The sequence below is a fragment of the Myodes glareolus genome, chromosome 12 (assembly GCF_982192425.1).
Source record: "Myodes glareolus chromosome 12, mMyoGla1.1, whole genome shotgun sequence".
NCBI classification, from domain to species: domain Eukaryota; kingdom Metazoa; phylum Chordata; class Mammalia; order Rodentia; family Cricetidae; genus Myodes; species Myodes glareolus.
Window position 1 is genome coordinate 61,168,438 of NC_142037.1, and position 24,466 is coordinate 61,192,903.

Here is a 24,466-nt window from a genome sequence, read left to right on the forward strand (position 1 = left end):
GTGTATGTGTGTGTGTGTATGTGTGTGTGTGTATGTGTGTGTGTTTATGAGTATTTTAAAGAAACTACTGTAGAAAATAAGGGAGGTTTTCTTTTCCTAGAAGTTATATCTTCTGATGTCCAACATTCTTTGTGGATGTCAAGAAATCACAAGCTTGATTCGACGAGTGTGGTTGATTAATCATGCATTTTATTTAAGATAGAGTCTTACTTGTACTTGAAACTGTACTGGAACTTACTAAGCATATTAAACAGAATATATTAACAAATATTGTTCAGTATCTATTCTTCTTAACCTACTTTTTACCTAGTATGTTATATTCTCTCAGCCTCTCAGACAACACAGCTTCTATATGACAATCTAATCTTCAGACATGCTGTATAGCAACATAAAATAGAATTCTAACAAATAAGTACCATTTTCGAAAATGAAGAAACAATTTGTGGTTTAATTTTTCCCCCCACAAAACTCCAAAGCTTAAGCAATACTGGCTATACCCACTTTTATTAGTTCATTGGAATGATGCTTGAACAGAAACACTTTGCGCCCGGAATAAGCTGTGAAATGTAGGTGAAAATTAAATTTAGTTACAGCTGCCAGCCTTGAGTGTGCTCTTTATGGGACCAGCATTGTCTCACTTAAACAAACAGCTGCTTGTGACATTGGCGATAAATAAATATATACAAAAATATTACAAGCAAGTTATAAAAAAGATCCACAGGGAAAAAAATGTTGGAAAGGATCCTGGTACAGTGAGGAAAGATGAAATTAAAGTGTAATTCTGGGCAAATTTAGAACTAAAATCAAAGTGTGGAGGACATAAGGGTTGACACAGGAGTATCACTAGTTTCTGACAGTGAGGTCAGCCTGGTCAACATAGTTAGAATCTCTCTCAAAGCCAGGATAGGGAGGAAGATAGTGCATGGAAGAGTAATGTGGTATCTAGTAGAAGGTAGAAAAGGCAAAAACCTAATATCTATTACTCAATGTTGAATCTTCAATTGCTAAACTATTTCTCTTTACGATGATATCAGCAAAATTGATGAAGAACTGAAAATCATTTCCAACCCAAAGATTCATTTGGTGGCCATCAAGGTTCAAGTTAGATGGTGTTTGCTTGAAAGGAATTTTAATTTTCGATAATATTTCAAATTTTCTGAAAAATAAATGCTTTTATTTCTTAAGGATTAGAATAAGTGCATTACGGATTGTTTTCTTCCCCTTCTTTTACTGTGGCACATTATTTGAGATTATTTAAGGTGTCTGATGTTTCTAGGCATGTATTTTATTTTTCAAAATAATTGTTTTTCATGCTACAAATCTGTCATGCTTCAGCAAGGTTTTCAATACTTCAAGGAACATTTCCTGCCTATTAGACACATGCAAGTGAAGACGGAAGTTCAGCTCAGATGTGGTATATCCCACGAACCAATGGAAGCTCACTTTGTTGTTACCATATTGAGCCAAATGGAAGTGTTTCATTTATTCATTCATCAAGATCAATTGGAAAGATGTATTTACTGTATGCAAGTTTCCCTATTGCTTAAATGGGGTATAATCATTTCTTCTGTACATTTAAATAAGTGTATAACTTAAAAAACATTGTGATATTTGTCCTAAAAAAGTCATATATGCAAAGAATCAAATTTTGTAGGAAGAGAAGAGAGACCTTCCATGAAGACAGAAGCCTCCAGAAAAAAATGCAGACAGCTTCTTCCTCACACCCTTCAACAGAAGTCCCCTCACCTGAATCTTCAGCAATGAACAATTTCCAAGAAGTAAAAATTTGAGACTCCCTTGAGGATATATTAATAGAATTTTAAACTAAGTGATCCTGATATGCTTAAAATTACCATTTTAGGGAGCACACTCCTGAGGATTTCTGGAATTGACTTCATGACACCTAGTATCACTAGATTAAAATGAAATAGGGTTATAAGCCAAAAGTGAGCAGAGCCCTGGACAATCAAGGGAGAAAACAGGGGTAGGCGCAGCAATGGAAAAGTCAAGCAACCAGTGCACACACTAGCAAACGCAATGATAAGCTGACTGAAGCTTGCTAAAATTGTAGAGTATCAAAGCATAGCATATTGTCTCAATATCAGTTGTTGTGATTCCCAAAGCTATCCTCAAAAATATACAATTAAACCTGGGTTTGAAGTCAATTTGGGCTACATGTAGAACTTCAAAAATGCAAACAAATAATAATAAAATAATAATAATAATAATAATAATAATATGACCCATTGCTAAATATTAAATGAAAACACTGTGCCTGAATCAGTTTCTCTTGATTAGTAAAATATCATAACCTTTTCCCTTTGTTTATGGGTAGTACCACGCATGAGTAGTCTCTTATTAGTCAATAATTTGGTAAGACACTAAATATTAAATTTTAAAATGACAAATAATTCCTTACTTTACAGGGAGAGATTCAGAAACAGCAATAGAATCCTTTTCCTACATAATTATTCCTATGCAATGAACATTATTTCCCATACTTCTCAAGAGTGAGAACATTGAAGAACTTATCCAATCAAGGAAGTTGCAATTCACAAAATTTTACTAATCTGACAAACCTCTTCTTTCTAAAAAATATGGGGATGTTTGAGTATCAAGGGCTTGTTGTGCTGTGAAATAAAGTTATCAACAAAATTCTGAATTTGCGTGGATGGAAGAGCAGATTGGGTAGTGACTGACATGGAATGGTGGAGCTGAAAAACAGTCCATGAAGGAAGGCAGACCTCAGGCACTCCCTGAGTCCTATTCAGGCCCTACTTACAAGACAAATAATGCTCAACACCAACTATATGCCCAGATAAGTGATTTTTGAGCTCTAAGTGTATTCTAAATTCACTAGTAAAGTGCTTTCTTCTGATAAAAATACCTAAATAGAATTATGAAACAAGATACAAGAGAATGATTCACATTAGTCAGGAAAATGCAAGAAGAGTAATCCAATTATTCCTGTCACTTTCTCCTATCAACCATCTAAATGTAAAAATTAGTCAATAAATTAACAGTGCCGCCATTTTTTAAACTATGTCTACATGTATGTGAATGGGAGCATTTATCCATGAGTATAGGTACGTAGAAATGCCTTCAGAAAACATTCGATCCCCGGGGGCTGGAGATCAGACTGTTGTGCCACCTGAAGCTACTTAATTAACAGCTCTGGTCTTCAGAGCTCTTATTTTTAAATTCAGATAAAGTGTACTGCACATACGTGTTATGGTAAGTGAAAACAGATCTAAAGCACTATAATACATATTGAAACATAACTGAAAAGATAATAGTATGCAATTATCTAACTATATATGTGCTTTTAAATGCATACATTCAAACGCTTTTTGCATGATCATTCAGTTAAACTTGCTGGGTGATTTATGCTTTTTATAGTTCAGAATTTAAAAAATAGATAAAAGTAATTACAATCAAGATCAAGTTAAAACTTCAATCTTATTTTTAAAAAGTTTAAAAATTGTTACCTAAATTGCCACTATAATATAGTATGTACTCATAGAGTGTGTTTAGGTATTCAACAACACAAAAACAACAATTCGCTAATAAAGTTGACTGTAAAAATAGTGAGTAGCTAGCATGGACTTAGAAGTTGCTAAGAATATCAATGCAAAGAGATGCATTATAATTCTATATGATAATCCAGACAAAGTAATTAGTAGTAATTAGAAACTAAATTCTCCAAATTTATACAATTTGTTGTTGAGTTTAAAATTAAATTTTAACATCTGAAAACTAATATTTCAAAATTTTATGTACCTGAAGGAAATGCAATGAGAACAACAACAAACACCGGGTTTCTCTACATCTTCTCCTCTGGTAAATTTTAGACAGTAGAACTTTTATGGACAGATGCCAAGAAGAAAATCATTCAGATCCAATTTCAGCAACCTAATAAGTTTCACAATATAATAGGGAACAAAGAGTGTATATTGCATAATTAATAAAAACACAAAGATGTAATAAATCTTCAAAGGCAGAATAGTATTTTGAAAGAAGAAACATTTTTTCCATATCGAGTCCTTAAAATATTTGCAAAAAAAAACAAAAAAAAACAACTTAGGTAAATATATTTGAAGGCCTAGCCCAAATTTGTTTTCAAAAAAAGAGAATACAGAAAATTATTATTTGGAGTCAAGAGATTCCTAATAATAAACAATTATAAATTGTGTCTTTATCTTGAAAAATTATCAGACATTTAGCTATCCTAGGATGCTCAGGTCAACTTTAAATGACATCCAAGATTCCAACAGGTACAGAAGTCATAGAACAGCTTGGAGCTAATCCTCTCCTAGCTATGTGATGTAACCATACATTCTAACTTATCATTTAAAATATATCTTTCAACGTTAATACTAGCAACATTTGAGTAAATGATATGAACTTACAAAATTCAAATTCATAGTACTTTGTTATGATTTATTTGGAATTTCCTTAGAAATAAATTCACAGTGTGTCAAGAAGAACCAAATTTTTTTTCTTTATGCTTTGAACTGGTAAAGGGAGTTTTAATATTTTACTTGGGAATCTAAGATAAAATTTAAAAACTATTATTTCTAAAGTGCTTCCAAGAAGCAATCATAGCATCCACTCCTTACAGCCTACTTTGGAAGTAAGTAGAAAACCATTGGTATTGTGCCCACTTTACCTTTGACTCTGAAGCTTGGCGTCGACAAAACTAACATCTTAAAATTTAGTGGATGTAAGCAAAATATGAAATCAAGTGTCATACTTCTTTCTCAAGACTGCAAGGTGCCTTTATATAAGTAAGTCACCTATACACAACTATTGTGATAATGAAATACTTATCATTTCATTAAGTATTGAATACTTACTTCAATACTAAAGTATTGAAGTACTACTACTTCAATAGTACTAAAGGTGTACTAAAGGTGGGAGTACTAAAGTATTGAAGTACTACTACTTCAATAGTACTAAAGGTGTACTAAAGGGGGAGTACTAAAGGTGATACCCTTTGAAATATTCATAGCAATATAACACTCTTTTAAAAACAATTCCTAAAAATGATTCCTGTTGCTAAGGTTTTCAAAAACTGCTTTTGTCAACATCAGCATTCACAATAGACAAAGTCTGGTGACACAGGTATGTTGCAATTCCAAGTAACAAGGAAGCTGAAAGAGAAGCATCAAAAACTGAAGGCCTGTCTGAGCTACAGAATGAGATCGAGTCCAGGTTTAGCAATCTAGTGAGGTGCATTTGCAAAAAGAATGTGGCCAAGTACCTCAGTAATAGAGTACTATTCAAGAGTGCATTGAGTCCTAGGATCTACAAAAAGAAAAAAAAAATTATTAAGTTTTCTTGATAACCTAACTTAGCGAATCAAATAGGACAAAACTATTTCAAATGACAATGAAAACTATACTGGGAAGCCACTCCCGTGTGACCTGGCAACATTCATTTCAGCAGTGACAGCCCAAGGCAGTGCCAGGACTACAGGCTCATGTTCCACGTGCTACAGGCAGGCGGCCATGGCTTTATACAATCTAGAGGATCGATTGGTCCCAGTAAAATCTTATTTTAAGACTCTTTAAGGCACCGGTTTATGCACAATTGATCTGATCAGTCAGGCAGTCAATGTGATTTATTACCTAAGATAGCCAAAACTCCTTTTTCTCCTTTTTCAAGCAGTAGTAATTCACCTCATTAGAGGTGGGATCATTACAGGAAGTTCCTGAGCAGTAAGAACTTGAACCTGCTAGCCCAACTCAAATTTCCCCCAATTTATGGATCTACCAAAGAGTCACCGCTAGGTATCAAGTCCAGAGCTGCCATGCAGAGGCAGGAGCTGTGAGTCATACTGGTGCTAGAGATGGATGCAGTAGTTTAAAGGGGGTGCTAGCATTCTTCCCTTTCAGACAGCAAACATATTATTCATTTAGCTTTGTGAAAAACTCAATCAGTCAGTTTCTATCACAGCTATATTTTTTATTTTGACTAGAATTGGAATTACTTGATAATTATCGGGTTTAACTAAATGTGAGACTAGCAAGACAGATAAGAAGGCTCACAACCTACATGTGTGCACACGCACATACAACCTACTGACTGCATCTGACATCACTCACAGGTCCCTGAATCCAGGGCTAACGCTTGGAAACATGGATAGAGGAAATTCCACATGGCTGCACCTCTAAGTGAAGAACTACAGGCAATCAATGGATGCTAAAAGAGAGTGAATCACTTTCCTAAGAGGCAAAGCTCTCCAACAGGAGACTAAAACACTTGCATGGCATAAATTCTCCTTTCTTTTTGTCAGGAAGTATTTCCCCGCATGACCTAGTGTTCAAAAAGTCTACTACTCATTGTCTACCACTTTAAAACTCAGAACCAAGAAATAGCGGGTGAAAGACAGTAAACGTTGAATATGGCTGGAACTACTCTGCTTTGGACTGAATTATTCTTCAGTAGATCCTGGTCTTTCCATTCACTCTGCTGTTACAAGCTCAAAACCAAAAATAGTGCCTTGCCTGAGCTGTTTGCATTATAGACTGATTTGGTAAAAATTCCTTACCTCAAAGTCGTTTCAGTCAATGTGGCATCTTAGTTGGGGTATATTATTTCCCTCACTATATGCTATGTAAACTGTGAAGAGCTTTGATTTTAAAATTTTGATTTACTTATGCACAGTTACGTTAATTTTTATGTAAAAATATAATATATTCTCACTCCAATTGATTGACCCTTACAAATGACTCCCTCACAATATGTAGAATGAATGCACAACTTTTAAGCTAAGCATCCTTTTATTAACTTAAAATCAGACAATTAACATGATAATTTCAAATATACGTAAGCTTTCGTAACTTAGGAGACACAGTGCCACCTGTCCTTATTACCAAATTGGCAACATCGAAAGGTCAAAAGCAAGTTTAGCTGTTGTGCTAAAAATATGTATTTTTCAGGGGAAGTATGGAGGGTGTGTGTCTGAATCAACACATGTTTGTGTGAGTACACATTTGTGCTGTGCTAGCTCTGTCTGTGATTATCCCTCCTGTCCTACGTCTAAACCCAGAAATGTTACTAAAATGGCATAAGTAAAAGTTTATACCATCAGAACCCTGGAACAGAGTCGAAATAATTGAAGATCTAGGGTTAATCTCCACACAATTTTGCTGTTGACCATTTAAACATTTTCTTCTTTCTCCTTAATAAACATACATTAAAAGGAACTAATTGTTCTCTTGTATAGATTTTGCTTCAAAGTGTTAACTGAATTACCATTTTGGTCATTTTTTTTTTCCTGAGGACGTGACTTAAACTCCACATTTATAATTCATCCTATAATATACATCATTTATATTACACTGATCATATTATATTATAATTGGTAAATGATGCACTATTTACCAATTTGAGTCATTTATTTAGCCCCATTCATAAAGTAAAACTTTTCCTACATTATGAATGACTTCAATGAATAGTTTCTTTTCTTTTACCTAATTTTTTTTTCTTTAACACCAGTGCTATAAATAGAATGAAACACTCCAGGCAGAGTATGGAGTGATTACAGAGTGGATTTCTGGTTGTTGAAATGTATTCAGCCTCTGGAGTTGTGAACTATAAAGAACCAAAAACTCAGCAAATACCAGCACAGCGCATGCCAGCTCGTGTCCCATTGCTTTAACAAAATCCAACCTTCTACTCTCCAATATAGATAAATAGGTCTGTAATGATGACCATATAAACAATTAACATCACAGTCTATGGGATGCTGGAATGCATCTCTGCCATTCCTGCAGTTACTAAATAAAAGAATACAGATCAATCTTCAACTTGAGACTAGTTAGTGCAAATAGTCTTAATATTACCATATAAGATGATTCTGTGATTTTCAGTGGGCTTCTGCATTGCTTAAAACAGTGTGTGAATAGTCTCCACATAGTCTTCTAATTTACATGGTGAGAGTGGCAATGAGTGTGTTTCATCAGACATTCCTGGAAGCTGTCTGGCCAATAGGAGTAGTTTGAAATGGTTCCCTAATCACTATTGAAATCACTGATAGTACTGTCTGTCCACACTATGACAGACAAAAGCTGAAACGTATTAAACACTGCAATCCATCATCCTGCAGATGGGGAGCAGGAGCCAGCGAGTTCAGAAGCACTGACTACCCGCTGCTTAACAAAGGCTGGAGTCCTGACAGTTCCGTCCTGTCCTAGCTGCTCACCACCTCCCCTCCATCTAAGATGAATGAGTGTAATCAGTGAGGGAGAAAGCCTGCTGAGGGCTTCAAATTCAAACATTGTTACATTTAAAGTGCTGCGTTTTATCCTTAATCAGAACTGTTCCTTAAACAGTTTTCTCCAACTCCAAGATTAAGTGTAGGGATGGATGAATGAGTGAATGAATGAAGGGATAGATGGAGTATGGCTTTGAGAAAGCTTGTCCTTAGAAAATGCTTCACTCCTATGCGACTTAAGTTGGGAGAACTAACTTTAAAGCCACGCTGCCAGTTCAAAGGACACTAGATACAAAGTCTTTCAAGGGTAAGTTTACATTGAAGCTTACCACTCATGTTAATTCTGAATGACCAAGACATGACTATTTTGAAATAGAGTTGCCAACGAGAAACAAAATACCCACTGCTAAAGCTCAATTCCTTTTCTGTAGTTGTTTCCAATAAGTACACAGGAACCTCAAAATAGCCAAAGGGAGGAAAAAGCCCTCAACTGCTAACAGCATATTAACAAAGTATAGAAACGAACGACACTTTTCTTTGGACTTCAGCCTTGTCATTTCCAATTTTCTGCTCCTTGGACATGCTTGTATTCAAATTCTGGAACATCTATTCAGCATATCAATCCTAATTAGACAATCTGAGTCTGGAAAGGATGAGAGCTGGGTCATTTGCATAATTTAATCATAAATACTCAGTGATACATATTTCCAAATGCATTTGTACAATTATCTTTTCATCCTTGGGGCAATGGTATTAATATGATTAGGCAATATTTCTGGAAAAAACAGACAAGTATGCACTCTTTTTAACTGCAGCTTAAGGCGATATGAAAAATTAATTAATTTCTGAAGAAAATCAATTTCTCTACGTGACCACATTAGACATCACTAAACCAAGACTCAGAAGAAGCCTCTCTCAATCACTACATTCTATCAGCCCTACTAAATTCTGATTAGTATGTGAACAGTTCAATAGAAAAACTGTAATGTATCAAAGAGCATCTTAAATTGTGAGGGGATCTGCTCACTTTCCTGTCCAACAGTCCTCTCTCTTTTACTTAAAGGCATTGTTATTTAACCAGTCAATGAGAAGCCGGTGCTTTTGGTGTGAACTCCTCTTGAGTGATCTTTTATTAATGTACATTAAGCAATTTCAAGGACAACAGGATAAGGTTACTTCTGAAATGCATTCTCAAGAAAGGGATTGATATTCTTCTAAAATAATCGTTACTCACAGGAGAGTGTTTATCAGGGGAACAAACAGATAAGCTAAGTCATTTTGAAAGTACTGCTGTCACAGAAAAGCATCGTCACATTCTTTGTAGGGACAGAAGAACCCAGGTGGCTAATCTGATTTTTAAAAAGAGATTCTGCTTTGTATGTTAATTAGTGACAAAGAAAGAAGTGGCATTTGTGAGTTTAAATGCACTATTCTTCCCTTTATAATCAAGTAAAAAAGTAGAAATTACTGCATGCAAATATTCAATATTCATTTAATTTACATAAAGGTGCTTGAACAAATTTTTGATTCTAACAAGCTCATTTTTCATGCGTTTTGTCTTTCATCCTAATCTAGCATCTGTCATTCCTTTTTGAAGTTATTATCGGCCCAATTCCCTCTTGGACATGGTTGCTGGGTGACCGGTATCTTAGCACCCACTTTGACAGGAACAGATGTGAATCTGATCAAGAGATTTCCCAGGGGTACCTGAAATCACAAACAACTTTTGTGAAAAACAAACAGCATTCCTGACATGGGTTCTTATTTAGTCCACTCCCCAAAACAAAAAAGCAAGAAAGTTTACTCCAGATCAAATGTGTCATTCTAATTTTATTTCCTAAATATGAAATAAAACACTTTAATAGAAATGGAGAATATTTTCACACTTTGGAATTGAGAAACTCTAATCAAAACACCAGAGATTTAAAACCCAGGGTTTGTTTTGATCTTGGCTAAATGTTTATAGGTAGATTTCATAGTAAATGGTTCCTATTTCCTTCACAATTTCATGTAAGTTTTTCCCAGAAAGAAAAAAATGGATCATTTAAAGGATAGAGTTCAAATGATAAGAACATTTATGGAGACAGAATTTAGTTTGCTGTCTGAAGATATATAGTCTAAATAGATGTTGATGCCGGGGCATTATAAGCATTATTTCACTTTTAGAGAATTTCCCAAAAAGGTAAGTTTTCTCTGTCTTCTTTTTGTACACTTTTACAGAGAGATTTTTTTTAAAGGTGTCCTTTTGTTTTTCTCAGATCACATTGTGTGGGTATCATCAATCATTATTATTGAAAATGAAGTTTCAGAGAGCCATGGAAGACAAAAAAAAGAAAAAGTTTGAGAAACTTTCTATCACTGGCACTGCAAAGTCAGAATAGGCTGCCTTCCCAGTATTATACTATTCTCAACATCAGCCAACTTAGCATCTGTCTTCTTTCCTCCTTCCATCAGAGTTAAAGCCTTACAGCCAGCCAAAGGAAATGCTGAAACTCATTCAAACACAGAACCAGATATTGGTATTCTATAAGGATGGAATTAAGGTGATTTCAGGAAATGTTCCCATCACTGGTGCAGTGTTTCAACTTCTTTCAAATGGTAAGCACCAAGAAGGTGCTGAAAAGCTGTTAGGTTCCTATGGAAATGCTATGTCACAAAACAAGTCAGAATTAAGTAAATAATGTATGCTTATCACCACAAATAATGTTCCCTTAATGAACAAGAATTATGCTGAAAAAGATAATAAATGGCTTATCATTTATTAGAAATTTCTGTCTCCACACCTTTACTCAAAAGTGGTTCATTACAGAAAAGTAACCTAATCTAGGAGGCGTTATGTACAGTGTTAAAGAAGCAAATGATATCCCAGATTCTTTTTTTATTTTAAATTGGAAAAGGAATGTGACCACTTAAACTTCATAGTCTGATGATGAAATGACTGAAACGGTCTTCTTGTCCCAGCATTTGTGTGCTTCTGTGCCCTGTAACCGTGTGGTAGCCTTGAGATGTTAGTGAATAGGAAGTCAAACATTCTAATTGTAAGCACGCTTTCACGTTTCTGTATCCCCTCGGGAGCAAAGAGATTGTGACGCTACACATACCAATCACACATATATCAGTCACACGTTTGAATATGCAACGAAGTATTTGGGTACTCCAGACACTGAGTAGACTATGAAAATCGAGTTTCTGTTTTTTTTCTATGAACCAATTGTTGCCTTCAGATGTCCATGTTGAACTCATTCCATATGCTAAAGTAAAGCCAAATAAATACAATGTCTGTGCAGTCCAGAGACTAGTGACCATGTTCAGTTGTTTCTAATGGAGACAAAACTAGGGCCTTTTGAAACTCCTCTGGGCAATCCAACTCAAAAGAAAATAAAATTGTACCCATATAGAATGTGACAGAAGGAAAATGAAACAAACTAGTACAAAGGCCTAGTTCTTAAAACTTATAGCAAGAAAACCATCCTTTTAAAACATTTGTTCCACTTAGGTTAGCTCACTGCTTGAGGGAAAGTAAATTCACAAGAAATTTGTTCCTATTCTAATTAAATAAATTTGGATTTTAGTTCCTTAAAAATAGGAAGTATACACTAAAGACATATTTTATTTTCAATAATCAACACTATAATAACATGAATAAGCTTAAATAACTTCAAATTTTTGAGTATTTAGTATTAATTAAAAATCACCAATGGATGATATCTTTAAATTTCCTAAGCATATCAGGTTCCCTAATATGGTAGTCAAACAGGTGTTACAAAAAAGAAAATCAAATTTGACCCAGAAGGCTCCAATATTAAGGTTTGAATTAGGATCAGTTCGCTGTTTTCCCAAGGGGTAACTTGTATAAATGTAATTCTATGGTTTCATAAATGCAGGTCAAGCTTCCTTCCCTGGGGGTCTTTGGGCAATTTTAAGCATGGAAGCGCTGTTCGTGGCTACAAGTTCAAATCTGCATGTCTTGTCAACGGTGAGCAGAAGAAAAAAAAAGCAAAGTAAGGCAGGCATGCAATCACCTCTGGTTATTCTTATCGCTTGTCAGTAAATTCTGAGAAGTCAGAATGAAGGCATCAGAGTCCTCAAGTCATAGAATGTTAGGAAGCCACTCCAGTTCTTGATCACTTTTTCTTCTAACATATTGCAAATCAGAAGATGTGAAATGTGAGGCTACAGGTGTTTATTTCTATTTGAATAACCAATGGAAAAGATGAACTCCCTGTAGAATAAATAGGCCTAAAGTTTATCTGCTATGTGCAATTTTGGGTGGTATTGCTTGTAATTCTAGAATCGTAGATGAAGTTGAAAATTTTAAATGGACAAGGGTTTTTTTTTTTTAATAAACATCTTTCTATCTTGCAAAAAAAAAGTATGCGTACTTCCACTTTTACCACTGGTGTAATGACTTGACAAGGGACATGGAATGATTGAGAAAGTGATTGATTTCAATTTATCTGGATCTTTACCAAGTGTTTTCAAAGACAATTACAGTCTGGGGCAAGAAGTGGTAATACGCATCTCCTTATGTAGACACGAAGATTAACCCACTGACCTCCTCCTCAGCTCAGCTCACGAATGGCAAAGCCTTTAAAGAAGCTACTTCTCTTCAGGTTATGAAGTTATTGTCTGACAATGTATCCACTGGTTCTTAGAGAGAAGCTTTCTCTAAAGTCCAAAAAGGAATGAAGTATACCAACAAAAACTTTGAAGCAAGAACAAACACATTTATTTAGTGTTATTAAGAAATGCTTAGACTCTTTCATCTAATGATTTAATATATATTTATACAAATAATTCTTATCTCTGCACTCTAAATAGAAAAGGAACAGTACATTTTATTCATCATAAAAATAAATACTTAAAATACATTAACTTTTAGCTATTGTTCTTAAAGTGTTGTACCCTTATAATTTTAATTGCATTTAAAATAATAAGTGCAAATAACTTCTTCTTTATTCTAAGATTAAGTTCAAATTTCTTGGCAAATATATGTGTAAACTAAATCATGTTTTGAAAATATATTTTATGCTCTGAAAACAAGAAAACTAAGAAAAATTCTAGAATAGGTCATTTATCCTCTGGTCTATGTTCAACAGTTGCAAATATGCACATGTACTTATGTAAAGGTTTTTAATCTAAATATATCATAGTTATTTACATTATCAAGACATTGACATCAAATGGAATAAAATTCACATAAATAAAATATCCATCACAGATATCTCATAGGTACACCTGCTGTATATGCAAGACTATCTAGCCTTGTATGGCTGGCAATGTGAAAAATAAAAGTGGTGTAAGTCATTTTCTTAAAGTTCAAAGGTCTGTAAAGATAACAAGTGTATAACTCAAGAAATATCCCTTCTGAGAATAAGGTTAAGCAAAGTTTAATATTTAAAATGTGGAATAAGAATAGAATTGAAAGTATCAGCAGATTTTGTCATAGCTGTAATGAACTCAAAAGTTTCAGCTTCAAGTCATTTACTTGATTGGCACATCAATGGAACGTCTTTAAAATAACAATGCTATTATTAGTACAGTCTCTTAATTGTTAATAAAATTTCAGAATATTATTTATGATTTTAGGAAAATATTTCACATGCCAGTTGAATAAAATACTTCTTCATTAACATTAACATTGATTCTGTTAAGATATGGTCAGTAAACCTTAACTTAAATTATTTACCCCAGAAATTTCTGTTTCCATTCAGTACTTGCCTTACAACTGGCCAAATTCCTGATATATAATTTGATAGCCCTTGCTAAAACAGTGAGACTATTTTTTTCCTATTGTGATGGAAAAAGTAGGCTAACTGTTTAGAAACACTTGATGCTATATAAAGCCAAAGACAATTTAACATTGTGAATTGTTCCTACTTTGTATTTACTTTGTTTGCTTCTACTGAAGAAAGATTTCATTATCCAATGTGACTCATAAAATGCAACCTGTATCCTCCTGACTCTTTCAATATTCACTCAGTGAAAACCATACTTTAATAGTAATCAGACAAATCTTAGTCCAACAAATACACACTTCAAATTTCTCTGCTAGATTTTAAATGGCTTCATATAGAAACAATACTGCACAAAAATTCTCCTGAATTTTTACTTACTCCTCATATCTAGGTAAGACTGTGTATGCCTTGACCAGTATTGCTCTCAGCTTCTGGCAAGCACCTTTCTAATGTGCTCTTCTAAGAACAACCTTTAAGATTCCATACATAAGCTAACTAATATAACATTTTTTCTGCGCATGGCTTATTTCAATTGAACAACTTTCTAGAAATGTGGATGCTGCCCAGATGAAGAAGGTTTGGAATGCTTCATTTAGGTTCCTATGCTCTATCTCTGTCTAGCACTCATCACTGCTCTCTAAACCTGTCTTGTAGAGTAACTGATTATTTTCACTGCTTTCTGTGCTGTGTAGTTTAGGATACTTCCTCACAATTATATTACCAAAGAAAAAAATTAAGACCAATTAAATGACACTGAGTTTTCTAGTTTAAAAAATTGACTTTTACAACTTACAATCGAATCTCCTATGTTTAAAAACATAAAAGAAATCTAGATTGAAATATTGGACCAACTCTAAGTCATTTGGGATCAGGTAACAAGATTGCAGTCTTAACAAAATTCATCCATTGACAAGTCTCATATTTAATCTAGAAGAACCTAAAGATGAATTTCTTAATTGGGAAATTGAGAATGTAGCTTCTTATGCAAAAATCCATCAGAGGATACAAAGACAATTTCAATGCACCTGGCTTGAAGTCCTTAACTTGGATGATGTGATAACTTGGATCATTTTCTCATATGATTGGACGTGTATTTGTAAGTAGACCCTTACACATACAGTTAATCATTAACTGCCTACAGCTAGGGAACAATGAACACACACTTAACAGACCATCAGAACACTTTGGAATAAATAAATGTGTGCGTGTGCGTGTGTGTGTGTGTGTGTATGTGTGTGTGTGTGTGTGTGATTTGTCAATCAGTGTTTTGTCAATGATAGCTTATTACAACAAACTGAATATCTTATCCTGGATGTTCCTCGTTTGCAAAATATCATTTTGTTAATGGATACACTCTTCTAGCAAAGCCATTTGTGTATGAAACACATCTTTTAAAAAGCAAATATTAGCCAATAAGAAATCCTTTAAAAAAAAACTAGCTATTGTGTCATAAAAATACCTCTAAAATTTAGAAGAAAAGTAAATACATTTTAATATCTTATGGATTTGAGTTTGCAGAAAGTCTCTGCTAGGCCTGAGGCAAATATATCAGTTTAGAAAACAGTCTTTGATACGACTCTTCCTTAAGCTCAATCAAGTGGTTTTTAATTGAACATTTCTGGCTTTGACCAATAATGAACACAACAAATATTATGACAAAGAAACCTCTCCGTGTCTTCTCAAAGGCTGAAAATCTAAATGCAGCCTTATCTAGAATATTTAATTTGGGCATTCTTATAAGTAATTATTCTTATACACAAATATCTCAAATTGACCAATCAGAATCTACCTCAGAATAGAAACTGGTACATGCTAGCCAATGATGATCTCATTATAGTTTTTGTAACAATTTAAATATAAAATGGTGATACCTTGGGTGAACCACATTTTAAGCACTCAGAGAGTTCTTAGCAACTTCATATTCCCTGCCATTTCCAGAGCATATAATTTGATGTGACAGGTTTGTGTTGACAACCTGAAAATGATAGCTTTGAAAAATAAAATTCAGATGAAGTTTTGAAGTGTAGCAAAGAACCTAAAACATACTTGCAATCAAAATATTTCATGAAAAGCGGTAAACTCACCTGTACCTACTGAGAAGGCAGGTTTCAAACTGTTTTCTTCATGCAAAGATTCAAAGGGAGACAACCTACAACCTGTGAAAAACCCACGTCCTACTAGATCTTGCAAAGGCTGCATTTTGTGTCCCTAATACAGTGCTATTAAAACAACTATTTTACTTGATTGGCAAAGAGAATTGTAGGAAACAATTAAATAAAATAACTTGAGAGGGAAATAGAATACTGATCGATAGTTGAATCACATAGTGTTCTTCAAATGACAACTACTTGGTTGCCCATTAAGCTAATTTGCAAATGCTACTTACATTCCAGAAGCTAAACATCAAATGAGAACCAAGAAAGCATATTCTGTTTTTGTATGTTGGTGAATCACACATAGTAAATCGCCAAAGAAAGGAGTGATTTATGCTTAAATCCTGCCAAGACTTTAATCAATATTGGGTGTCACATCCCAGGGGAATAGGAGGAGGTAAGTGAGGCAAAGAGAGGATGTCTAATATTGTCTCAGTAATTTACATGCAACCCCATGAAATGCAGTAGCAAAAAAGACAACAGCAAGCATTCACTAATAAGGGTGTGATTTTAAAAATCTATATCAAATTTATTAAATGTTGTGTAAGAAAACTGGACATGAGGGCTACCATTCATTTTAGATAATATTTTAAGCTTTAAAAATAAGATATCTGTGAAAATCAGGTTTATTGTATCACAACCTTTACCAAAAGTGTATTTTTGTGTAAAATAATTTAAAATCATGGGCATTTTTGATAATATTAATTAAACTCAAGACTAATTTTGAAGAAGAAAACAGACTAAATAAATATTAGTTACATATCTATAAAACTTATAGTCTATACTACAAGTTGATCAATATCAATCAATCTTAGGGTGATATCCTCATATCTTATTCATATATTTTCCATTAAACTATCATTGTCTAACTTTTGTAAACCAGAAAGAAATAAGTTTGCAAAAGCACACTAGCTTTCATATTTTATGGCTTGATCATCTAATCATGTCGCTTTCTTTTTGAAATGTTATAAAATGAGATACTTGGTTTTATAGGAAGCATTAATCTACCATAACACAAAAACTTCAAAAGCATAGTTTCTGTGTATGAAATAATTCTTGAATTTTTCTGTGCCAAGCATCGTGATTGTCTATCAGAAGTGAGTGAATCTGAATTTGTATTAAAAGTCCCACGTGAATGCAAAGCAGCAACGAGGAAAACGTTAAATAAATACTGCCCCATCTTTCTATCTTTATTAAAATCCCTGACAAGAAAAATAAAGCAAAAAGTTAAGGGAAAATGTGCTTCTTACAGTAAAACTATATTCAGATATGACCCAGAAACAAGGCTTGACAAATATTCCTATTTATGTTCATGGATAGTATCTGCTTTAAGGGTAAAATAATGCTTTTATGAATATATGTGCAGGCCTGTGAAAGGTTAGACAAGGCAATTTAAGTTTAAAAAAACAAAAACAAAAACACTGCAAATCTCGGGCCACATAGAAGCCTAGTCATAGTCTGGCTTCCAAGATACAGAGACAAAATCATCTTCCGGCAATTATAAGAATGCGAGCATTTCAGATAACATGATGCAAGAGCCACTTTTTGTTACACGAATTCACAGAAAAATCGAACCTTAACCCAAATCTACAAACAAGCAATGGACTGACAGAAACGGACTTGACCATGTGCATCATTACTTTTTTGGTTGTTGTTATTTAATGGTTAGCAGTTAATTAACTGACCTCTGTTGCAGCAGCCAAGTTCAGACAGCTAATGTTTAGTTTTAAAATAATAATTGGAGGAAACAGACCAAGGTCAGACTTTGCCTTTTAGCAACTTTTAAACGTGTTTCCTTACATTTTCTTTCATGTCTGAGACCTATACTTTTTAGCTTCACTGTCTAGAAGGTGATGCTGCCGTTTTCATCTCTTGGTGGTAGTGACAGATGGCCTCAACATTTACTCTAATTTTCATAGAGAGCATACTAATTCAATAGCCCCAAGCAAATTAAATCGACTTTAAGATTTGCTACTGCTCCTGAGTCACTCTCAAGAAGTTTATTAACGTTTTTTTTTCCTTTAACATCACTTTGGTTCCTAAAATTCCCTGAAATTTAAATATTGCATAGAGTCCTTAGATTTACATCCTGGAAGCATCTGAGAATACCATGATCTCTCTCTCCGCACCCCCCTCTCACACACACACTGTATCTATACAGCTAAACAGATACTGACAATTTTATTACTTCTACATTTTCAATGATACAGTGCAAATTTTCCCTTGGTCTGTTAAACACCCAGGACAGAAAGAAGCTGGGTAAAGAAGTCACTCTCATCTCGATTCATAAAACAAAATCTTAACACCAAAGCATAAACTGTATTTAAATGAAAAGGCAAATTTAGTTTTTCGAGTTCAAGGCACAAAGCATTCAGGCTGTTGCTTTCAAAATAAAGAAATGAAAGGGTAATCTTATTGATTATCGTTAAAATAGTAATGTGCTATATGCAAATTATGTATTTGGTGAGAGAAAGTTCAAATGTATTTTCCCATTCCTTAGCCTAATGGCATAATTCAGAGAAGCTATGCGGGTGGGCACACCTTCTCAGGTTAACTTGCAGAATTTCCATGTATATATGTTGAGCAGGCTTTTTAGTTGATATAAAATCAAGATATAATAGTCAATCAGCACTTCCCATGCTTAAGAACAGTTTGAAGTAGGACTCTTGAACAATACATTCAATCACAAATATTAAGGCCAATTGAACTATAATTGGGGTACAGATGATATGTTTTAAAAAGGATAAACAGGTCCAGTGGGTTTAACTTATCTTTGGCCTTGCAGCTTAAGACTCTAGAACTGCTGTGAGCCTCTGAGAAGGAAAACTATAAGGAAGAAGAAGAGGAGAGGAGGACCAAAAGGAGGAAAGAAAGTAAAAAGAAAGCTTAGAAAAGAAATGGTAACTTCAAGACTGTCCTCCAATTATATATCTTCCTTTTCAAGTCTTAGAATGTATAACATCACATAGCCATTGTAAGGAGTTCTCACTCTGTGTGTGTGTGTGTGTGTGTGTGTGTGTGTGTGTGTGTGAGTGAGTATGTGTGTGCACATATGTGAAAGGATCTCGCATCAGAAGCACACAATGACGACTGGGAGAAGCGAAGACATTTCATTAGTAAAGAGAAAATCAGCGTCTCAATTTGTCACGGAGTCAGTATGACAACAGAAGTATCTGAATTGACTTCCAGTTTTACCTTGCATGCTTCATAACCCAAGAACCAAATTTTGCTTTGCTTCTGATAGCTTTTGCGACAGGTTTTGGACAAATATTTTATCTTCTGGACAACCAAGAATGACAGTTATCTGACTAAATGGCATTTAGTGATCAGCATGCCCACCCATGTCCACTGCCATCTGGCCATACACTAGATCCAGCAGGAGCATGTGTGCGCGCGCATATGCGCGCGCAGGATCACACACACACACACACACACACACAGTTGAAATAAGAGGTCAAGACCCAGACATCTTTAATCCTTAAAAAGAACGGCAAATCAACACGGAAAAGAATATTAGCTAAGTCAGACCGGGATAGAGTTCCAACCTTCTTGCTTTTCCTCCTAGGCCCTACAGAAGACTAGCCTTAAAGAAGAAATAGCTGGTGGCTTTAGCACACACACACCCTCCCCGTTTCCTTTAGGTGGCAACTCTGGCCTTCTCACCCTCCCAGCTCCACTTTCCATAGCTCTGTTAAGAGCCCCTGCTTTCTTTCTCTCAGTATTTAATCTCGTTTTAAAGGTACTAAAGTTGTTTATGAAATCTTTTCGCCCACTTCCCAAATGTCTGCTTCAGATCTCCAACTTTCCCTACTCTCTTTTTCCCAGAACCTCTGAACTTCTTCCTCTGTGAACAGCCGGCTGGATCATTTCTACCCCGAAACTGACAAGTTGCCCCACTCCCGCCCCCTCTCGGTAGATCCTCCCCCACTGAGCGTTCATTAGCATAAAACTGGTTTGGTCAGGGACTGTCCCAAGGCCTCCTCTGTGCTCACGCTTTCTTTATCAAAGAAAACTAGAAGAAAAGTGTTCAAGCCCTTAGCATCCTAGGGCAAAATGTGCACCTACTCTTTGCGTTAGCGACTATCCTCAGCAAAGAAAGAAAGAAGACGGGCGGATCGCACTTTGCAAAGAGCGTGAGCAAGTTGTGCCCTCTTTTTCCCTTATCCAGTTCAGCTTCCAAGAGACTGGGGCACCAGGTCATCGCCTAAAGAACAAAATGGGTTTGTGCCCTCACATCTGCCCCGAGGCAAACGTACTCCTTTTTCCCCTTTCAATTAACACACACACACACACACACACACACACACACACACACACACACCTCACTCAGAGAGAGAAAAAGAGAGGGGGAGAGGAAGGACACACACACACACATGCGAGCATGTACACACATACACACACGCGCGCGCGCGCGCACACACACACACACACACACATTCGCGCACACACACGGAGACCCCTCCCCTACACAAGCTTCCCTCAGGGATTTCGGGGTTGAACTCCCAGCGTGAACTCTCGGATCACCCCTGCTCTTCTTTCAGCCCCAGGTACTGTTCCCCTAATGACTTCTCAGCACCGCTCTTGGCTGCCAGACCACCCTCCTTTCTTCCTAGAGTGCCCCCTACCCCTGAGAGCATCCCCCAGCTTCCGAACACTGTGGGCTTAGGGTCACGACCTCCCTCCTCCCCTATAGGTGCCCAGAGGCTTCCGGAGGAACCATGACCCAGAAGTGCACACGCGGGCAGTAGCGCCCAGACAGGGTGCCGGTTGCCAGCAAGCCCATGAAAGGGTTGCGACTCCTGGGAAGGCGCCTTCCTCCTGCTCCCCACTCTGTGTACCCCAAGAGCCCAGGCAGCCGAGCCTGAAAGCCCTGGGGAGCATCGGGAAGACCCGGTCGGCACAGAGCGGTGCGAACTTGTCCAAGAGGTCGGGTGAAGGAGACTAGCCTTGGGGACCCAGAGGAGAGGGCCGCGCTCGTCAAGACGCGCAGCTCGCGGACGCGAGGAGCGGGCGGCGATGGGAACTGAGTGAGGGAAGGGATAGGAGGAGGGTGGGAAAGGACCGGGGCGACGGGAGGTTCCCCTCCGCTCTTTACCTGGCATTGGTGCAGTCATTGTAGAGGGTCTCGAAGTCCTTCCTGGAGATGAGTTTGCAGCGGTTCACTCCGGGCTGGATGGCCCCCAGTCCCCTCAGGATGCGAACCTGTTCCACATTGCACACCACCGGCGTGATCTCCAACCGCTTCAGTTTGGTGTAGACGGTGTGCAAGCCCCCCACCAAGTGCTTCAGAAACAGGTCGAAAGCCTGGGGCAAGCAGATGAGCTCGCAGCCCTCCACCGTGAAGGAAGCCACTTTGGCCCCCCTCAGATCCACCATTTTGCACTCATTATTCTGGGGGGTGTTTTCCACTGGGGATGGGGTTGAGTACACAGGTTTCCCGGGGAGGGGGCCGCAGCTGCTGCTGCTACTGCTGCTGCTGCTGCTACTGCTGCTGCTGCTACTGCTGCTGCTACTACTGCTGCTGCTGCTGCTGCTCCCGGTGCTCGCGGTGATGGGGGTGCTGGAGGCGCCGCCGCCGCCAGCGCTAATGCCGCCGCCGCCGCTCCCGGCCGCCAGGCTGGGGTTGCAGTTGCTCCCGCCGCCGCCGCCTCCGTTGCCGCCGCTGCCACCGCCGCCTCCGCTACCGCCGCCGCCGCCACCAGGAGAGGTGACTGTGGCCGCCGCCGCAGAAGAACCAGAAGAAGCGATGGGCTCCGGCCGGAACAGAGTTGGCCCAGACGACGCCGGGGGTCCGATGGACGGAGTCGGAGACGAGGTCGCCGAGGAGGTGGAGGTGGTGGTGCCAGAGGAGGAAGCAGACGTGGAGATCGGGGGTTGAGGGGGGACCAGCTGGGTCGGAGGGATCAAAGCCGCCGGCACTGCCATGGTCACATATAAGGGGAAACAGAAGGAGGAGAAGCGAGGGGGAAAAGTTGCCACACACCCCCCAGAGGGGAAGGGGGAGAGAGAGGGACAAGGATCGAGGTGGGCAGCGACAAGAACCACTCTAGGAAGGGACCCGGGCTGGAGAAAGAGAGAGAAGGGGAGAAAATGAGGTGAGGGTAAGAAAGAGCGAGCGGAGGAGGGGCGAGCGCGAGAGGCGCTCGAGAGAGAAACGCACAAAAGTGTCCCGCAAGTCGAAATGCGAGTCCTCTCCCGGGGCTGGGATCGCGGACTGCTCTGGAGGGGGGGTGGGGGGACGGGAGGGTCGGCTGGTGGTATGTGGGTCCCGCTCTAGCACAAAGTTAAGGATGAAGGTGAAAAAGAGGAGGGTTGAGGGACTTGGGTTCTCCCTGGCAAGTACATTGATCAAAGATTGAGAGGGGAATGACAGAGAGAAAATGAGCTGAAAGTGCAGGCTGCCGGCTGGACGAGTTGTTGTTGTCACACGGTGCAGAGGGGAGGAGCTCCGGATACTTGAAATACCCTTTGAAGCCGCGAAAACCTCACTCACTAGTATTAACCCAAATTATCCAACCAGGAACTCGGAGCACAGACTCCAAGAGCGCGAGACGGAGGGGGGGGGGGGGGCGGGTAGGAAAGGAGGGAGGGTACAGGGAGAAAGGGTAGGAGGAAAGCCTTAGAAAAGCTGGGCTCCAGAGTGGTGCTGCCAGCGAGGGAGACGAGAGAGAGAGAGAGAGAGAGAGAGAGAGAGAGAGAGAGAGAGAGAGAGAGAGAGAGAGAGAGAGAGAGAGAGAGAGCTACTTCTCTGGCATTGCTACCGTTACATTGCACGCCTTTCCACGAAGACTCACAGCTTCCACACACACACACCCCAAAAAGGTTCTGAGCAATCGCCTGGCGCCTGAAAGAGCAGCGGCTCAGCTGCCAGCTTCACCTTCAGGGATTTAGGATAAAACAACCGCCCCCCCCCCACACCCCCGCCCTCGTGCGCGTTTGTGCAACCACTTACAAAAGGAAACACATCCCCAGCTCATGACTGTTGAGCAATTATTTTCTGAGGAAAATTCCCATGTAAGCAAAGTGTACTATCTCATGTACCTAATGCTTTTCCTATATTAAAATATTTATATAAAGATAGAGACATTTCAGGACAGTTTTCAAGTTGCGAGAAGAACGTCGCCTAAGAATAATGGGATGCACCGATTAGAATTCCTTATTTCCTTGTCGACTTCGAAATACATTCTTGCCGTGAGATAGGTGGCTTTAAAGGAACTTCCCTTTCGCCTCCCAAAGACTGGTCGTACGTGCCTACTCTTATACCTAGAAATTTCAAAGAGATCAAGCGTCCTCGAGGATTAGAAAGTGAAATACAAAAACACACTGCTGTTTCTTACCCAAAACTCTAATTAATTCACCTGTCTTGCGCAGTAATCAACTCTCTGTTCTCCTTTAGTACCCAAGGCTAGTCGCTAGCATGTTATTTAAGTAACAGAATAATTATGGGGTTTCTGTCATATTTGGAAAGTCCTGCTATATTTGGGAGCGTCTCTTTTGGTTTGTCAGTGAGAAGGTGTTTGTAAATAATGAGAACAGAAACTCAGCTTCCTGGCTGTCTTGGAAAGAGAGAAGGGGTTGTGCTTTTGAGCTGCCTGAGGGGACACGGGCTTGCACCCTCCCCCCCTTGTCTTCTCTAACTTGTTGCATGAAGGTGTTTATTCGGGGATGTTTGACCAGCATATGATTTGAGCACAGGTCACGTCTGCATGTTGATTGTATCTCTAGGAATCTGGAGCAGTTAGGTTTTGAACCTGGCTACACACGTTCAGAGATTTCTTAAGATGTAAAGGAAGGAACTAGCATTGGAGCGATTTTAAAAACTCTTATAGCAGGTTTAGAGTTTTGAGAAATTGTATGGTGGAGTTTTTGCCATTGGGTGGTGAAATTATTATCACTTTTTTCTTTATCTTTTTAATCCATTGAACTCTTTGAAGTGCATTGTTAAAAGATACAGGAAGCCTCTAAAAAGAAATGTGACACTATTGACTTACTTTTTAATTCTAAATTTTTAGGGGCCAAATAGTTGCATTGGGAAGCTTTCTGAAAGTGTAAGGATTCAGAGAATTATTTCATAAAAGTTTATAAACTTCTACAAAGATGTGTGAAGTTTTCACAGCTGTTTGTCCTTGATCACCATTGTGTTTTTTAACATGCTGAGATGAGGAGGTTCATTAGGTTTTTATTCATCAAGCCTATCCTTAAATGAAAGTAGGGATTCAGTATATATCACAAATTTCAAGATAAAGTTAAGAAACATTTCCGTTTTTCCAAAATGTCAAATTACTGAGGAGTGAATGAACTACAACACTAAAAACATGTTAAACTCTAAAAGAAAAAAACAAATTTTTCTTTGA

The 24,466-nt window shown here is 37.9% G+C and overlaps 1 protein-coding gene across 2 annotated transcripts in view; it reads right to left on the reverse strand.

Moving 5' to 3' along the window:
• Positions 1 to 22,613, reverse strand: part of Dach1 (dachshund family transcription factor 1) — a 375,243-nt gene extending 352,630 nt beyond the window's left edge. Inside the window, exon 1 of one of the 2 annotated variants that reach the window (XM_085698263.2) lies at positions 21,208 to 22,613. In XM_085698263.2, coding sequence (XP_085554389.2) covers positions 21,208 to 22,037 — 830 coding nt within the window. In that variant the 5' untranslated portion in view covers positions 22,038 to 22,613. The remainder of the gene's footprint in view (positions 1 to 21,207) is intronic. The other variant, XM_085698264.2, reaches the window with a different exon arrangement.
• Between the last annotated feature and the right edge of the window lie 1,853 nt (positions 22,614 to 24,466).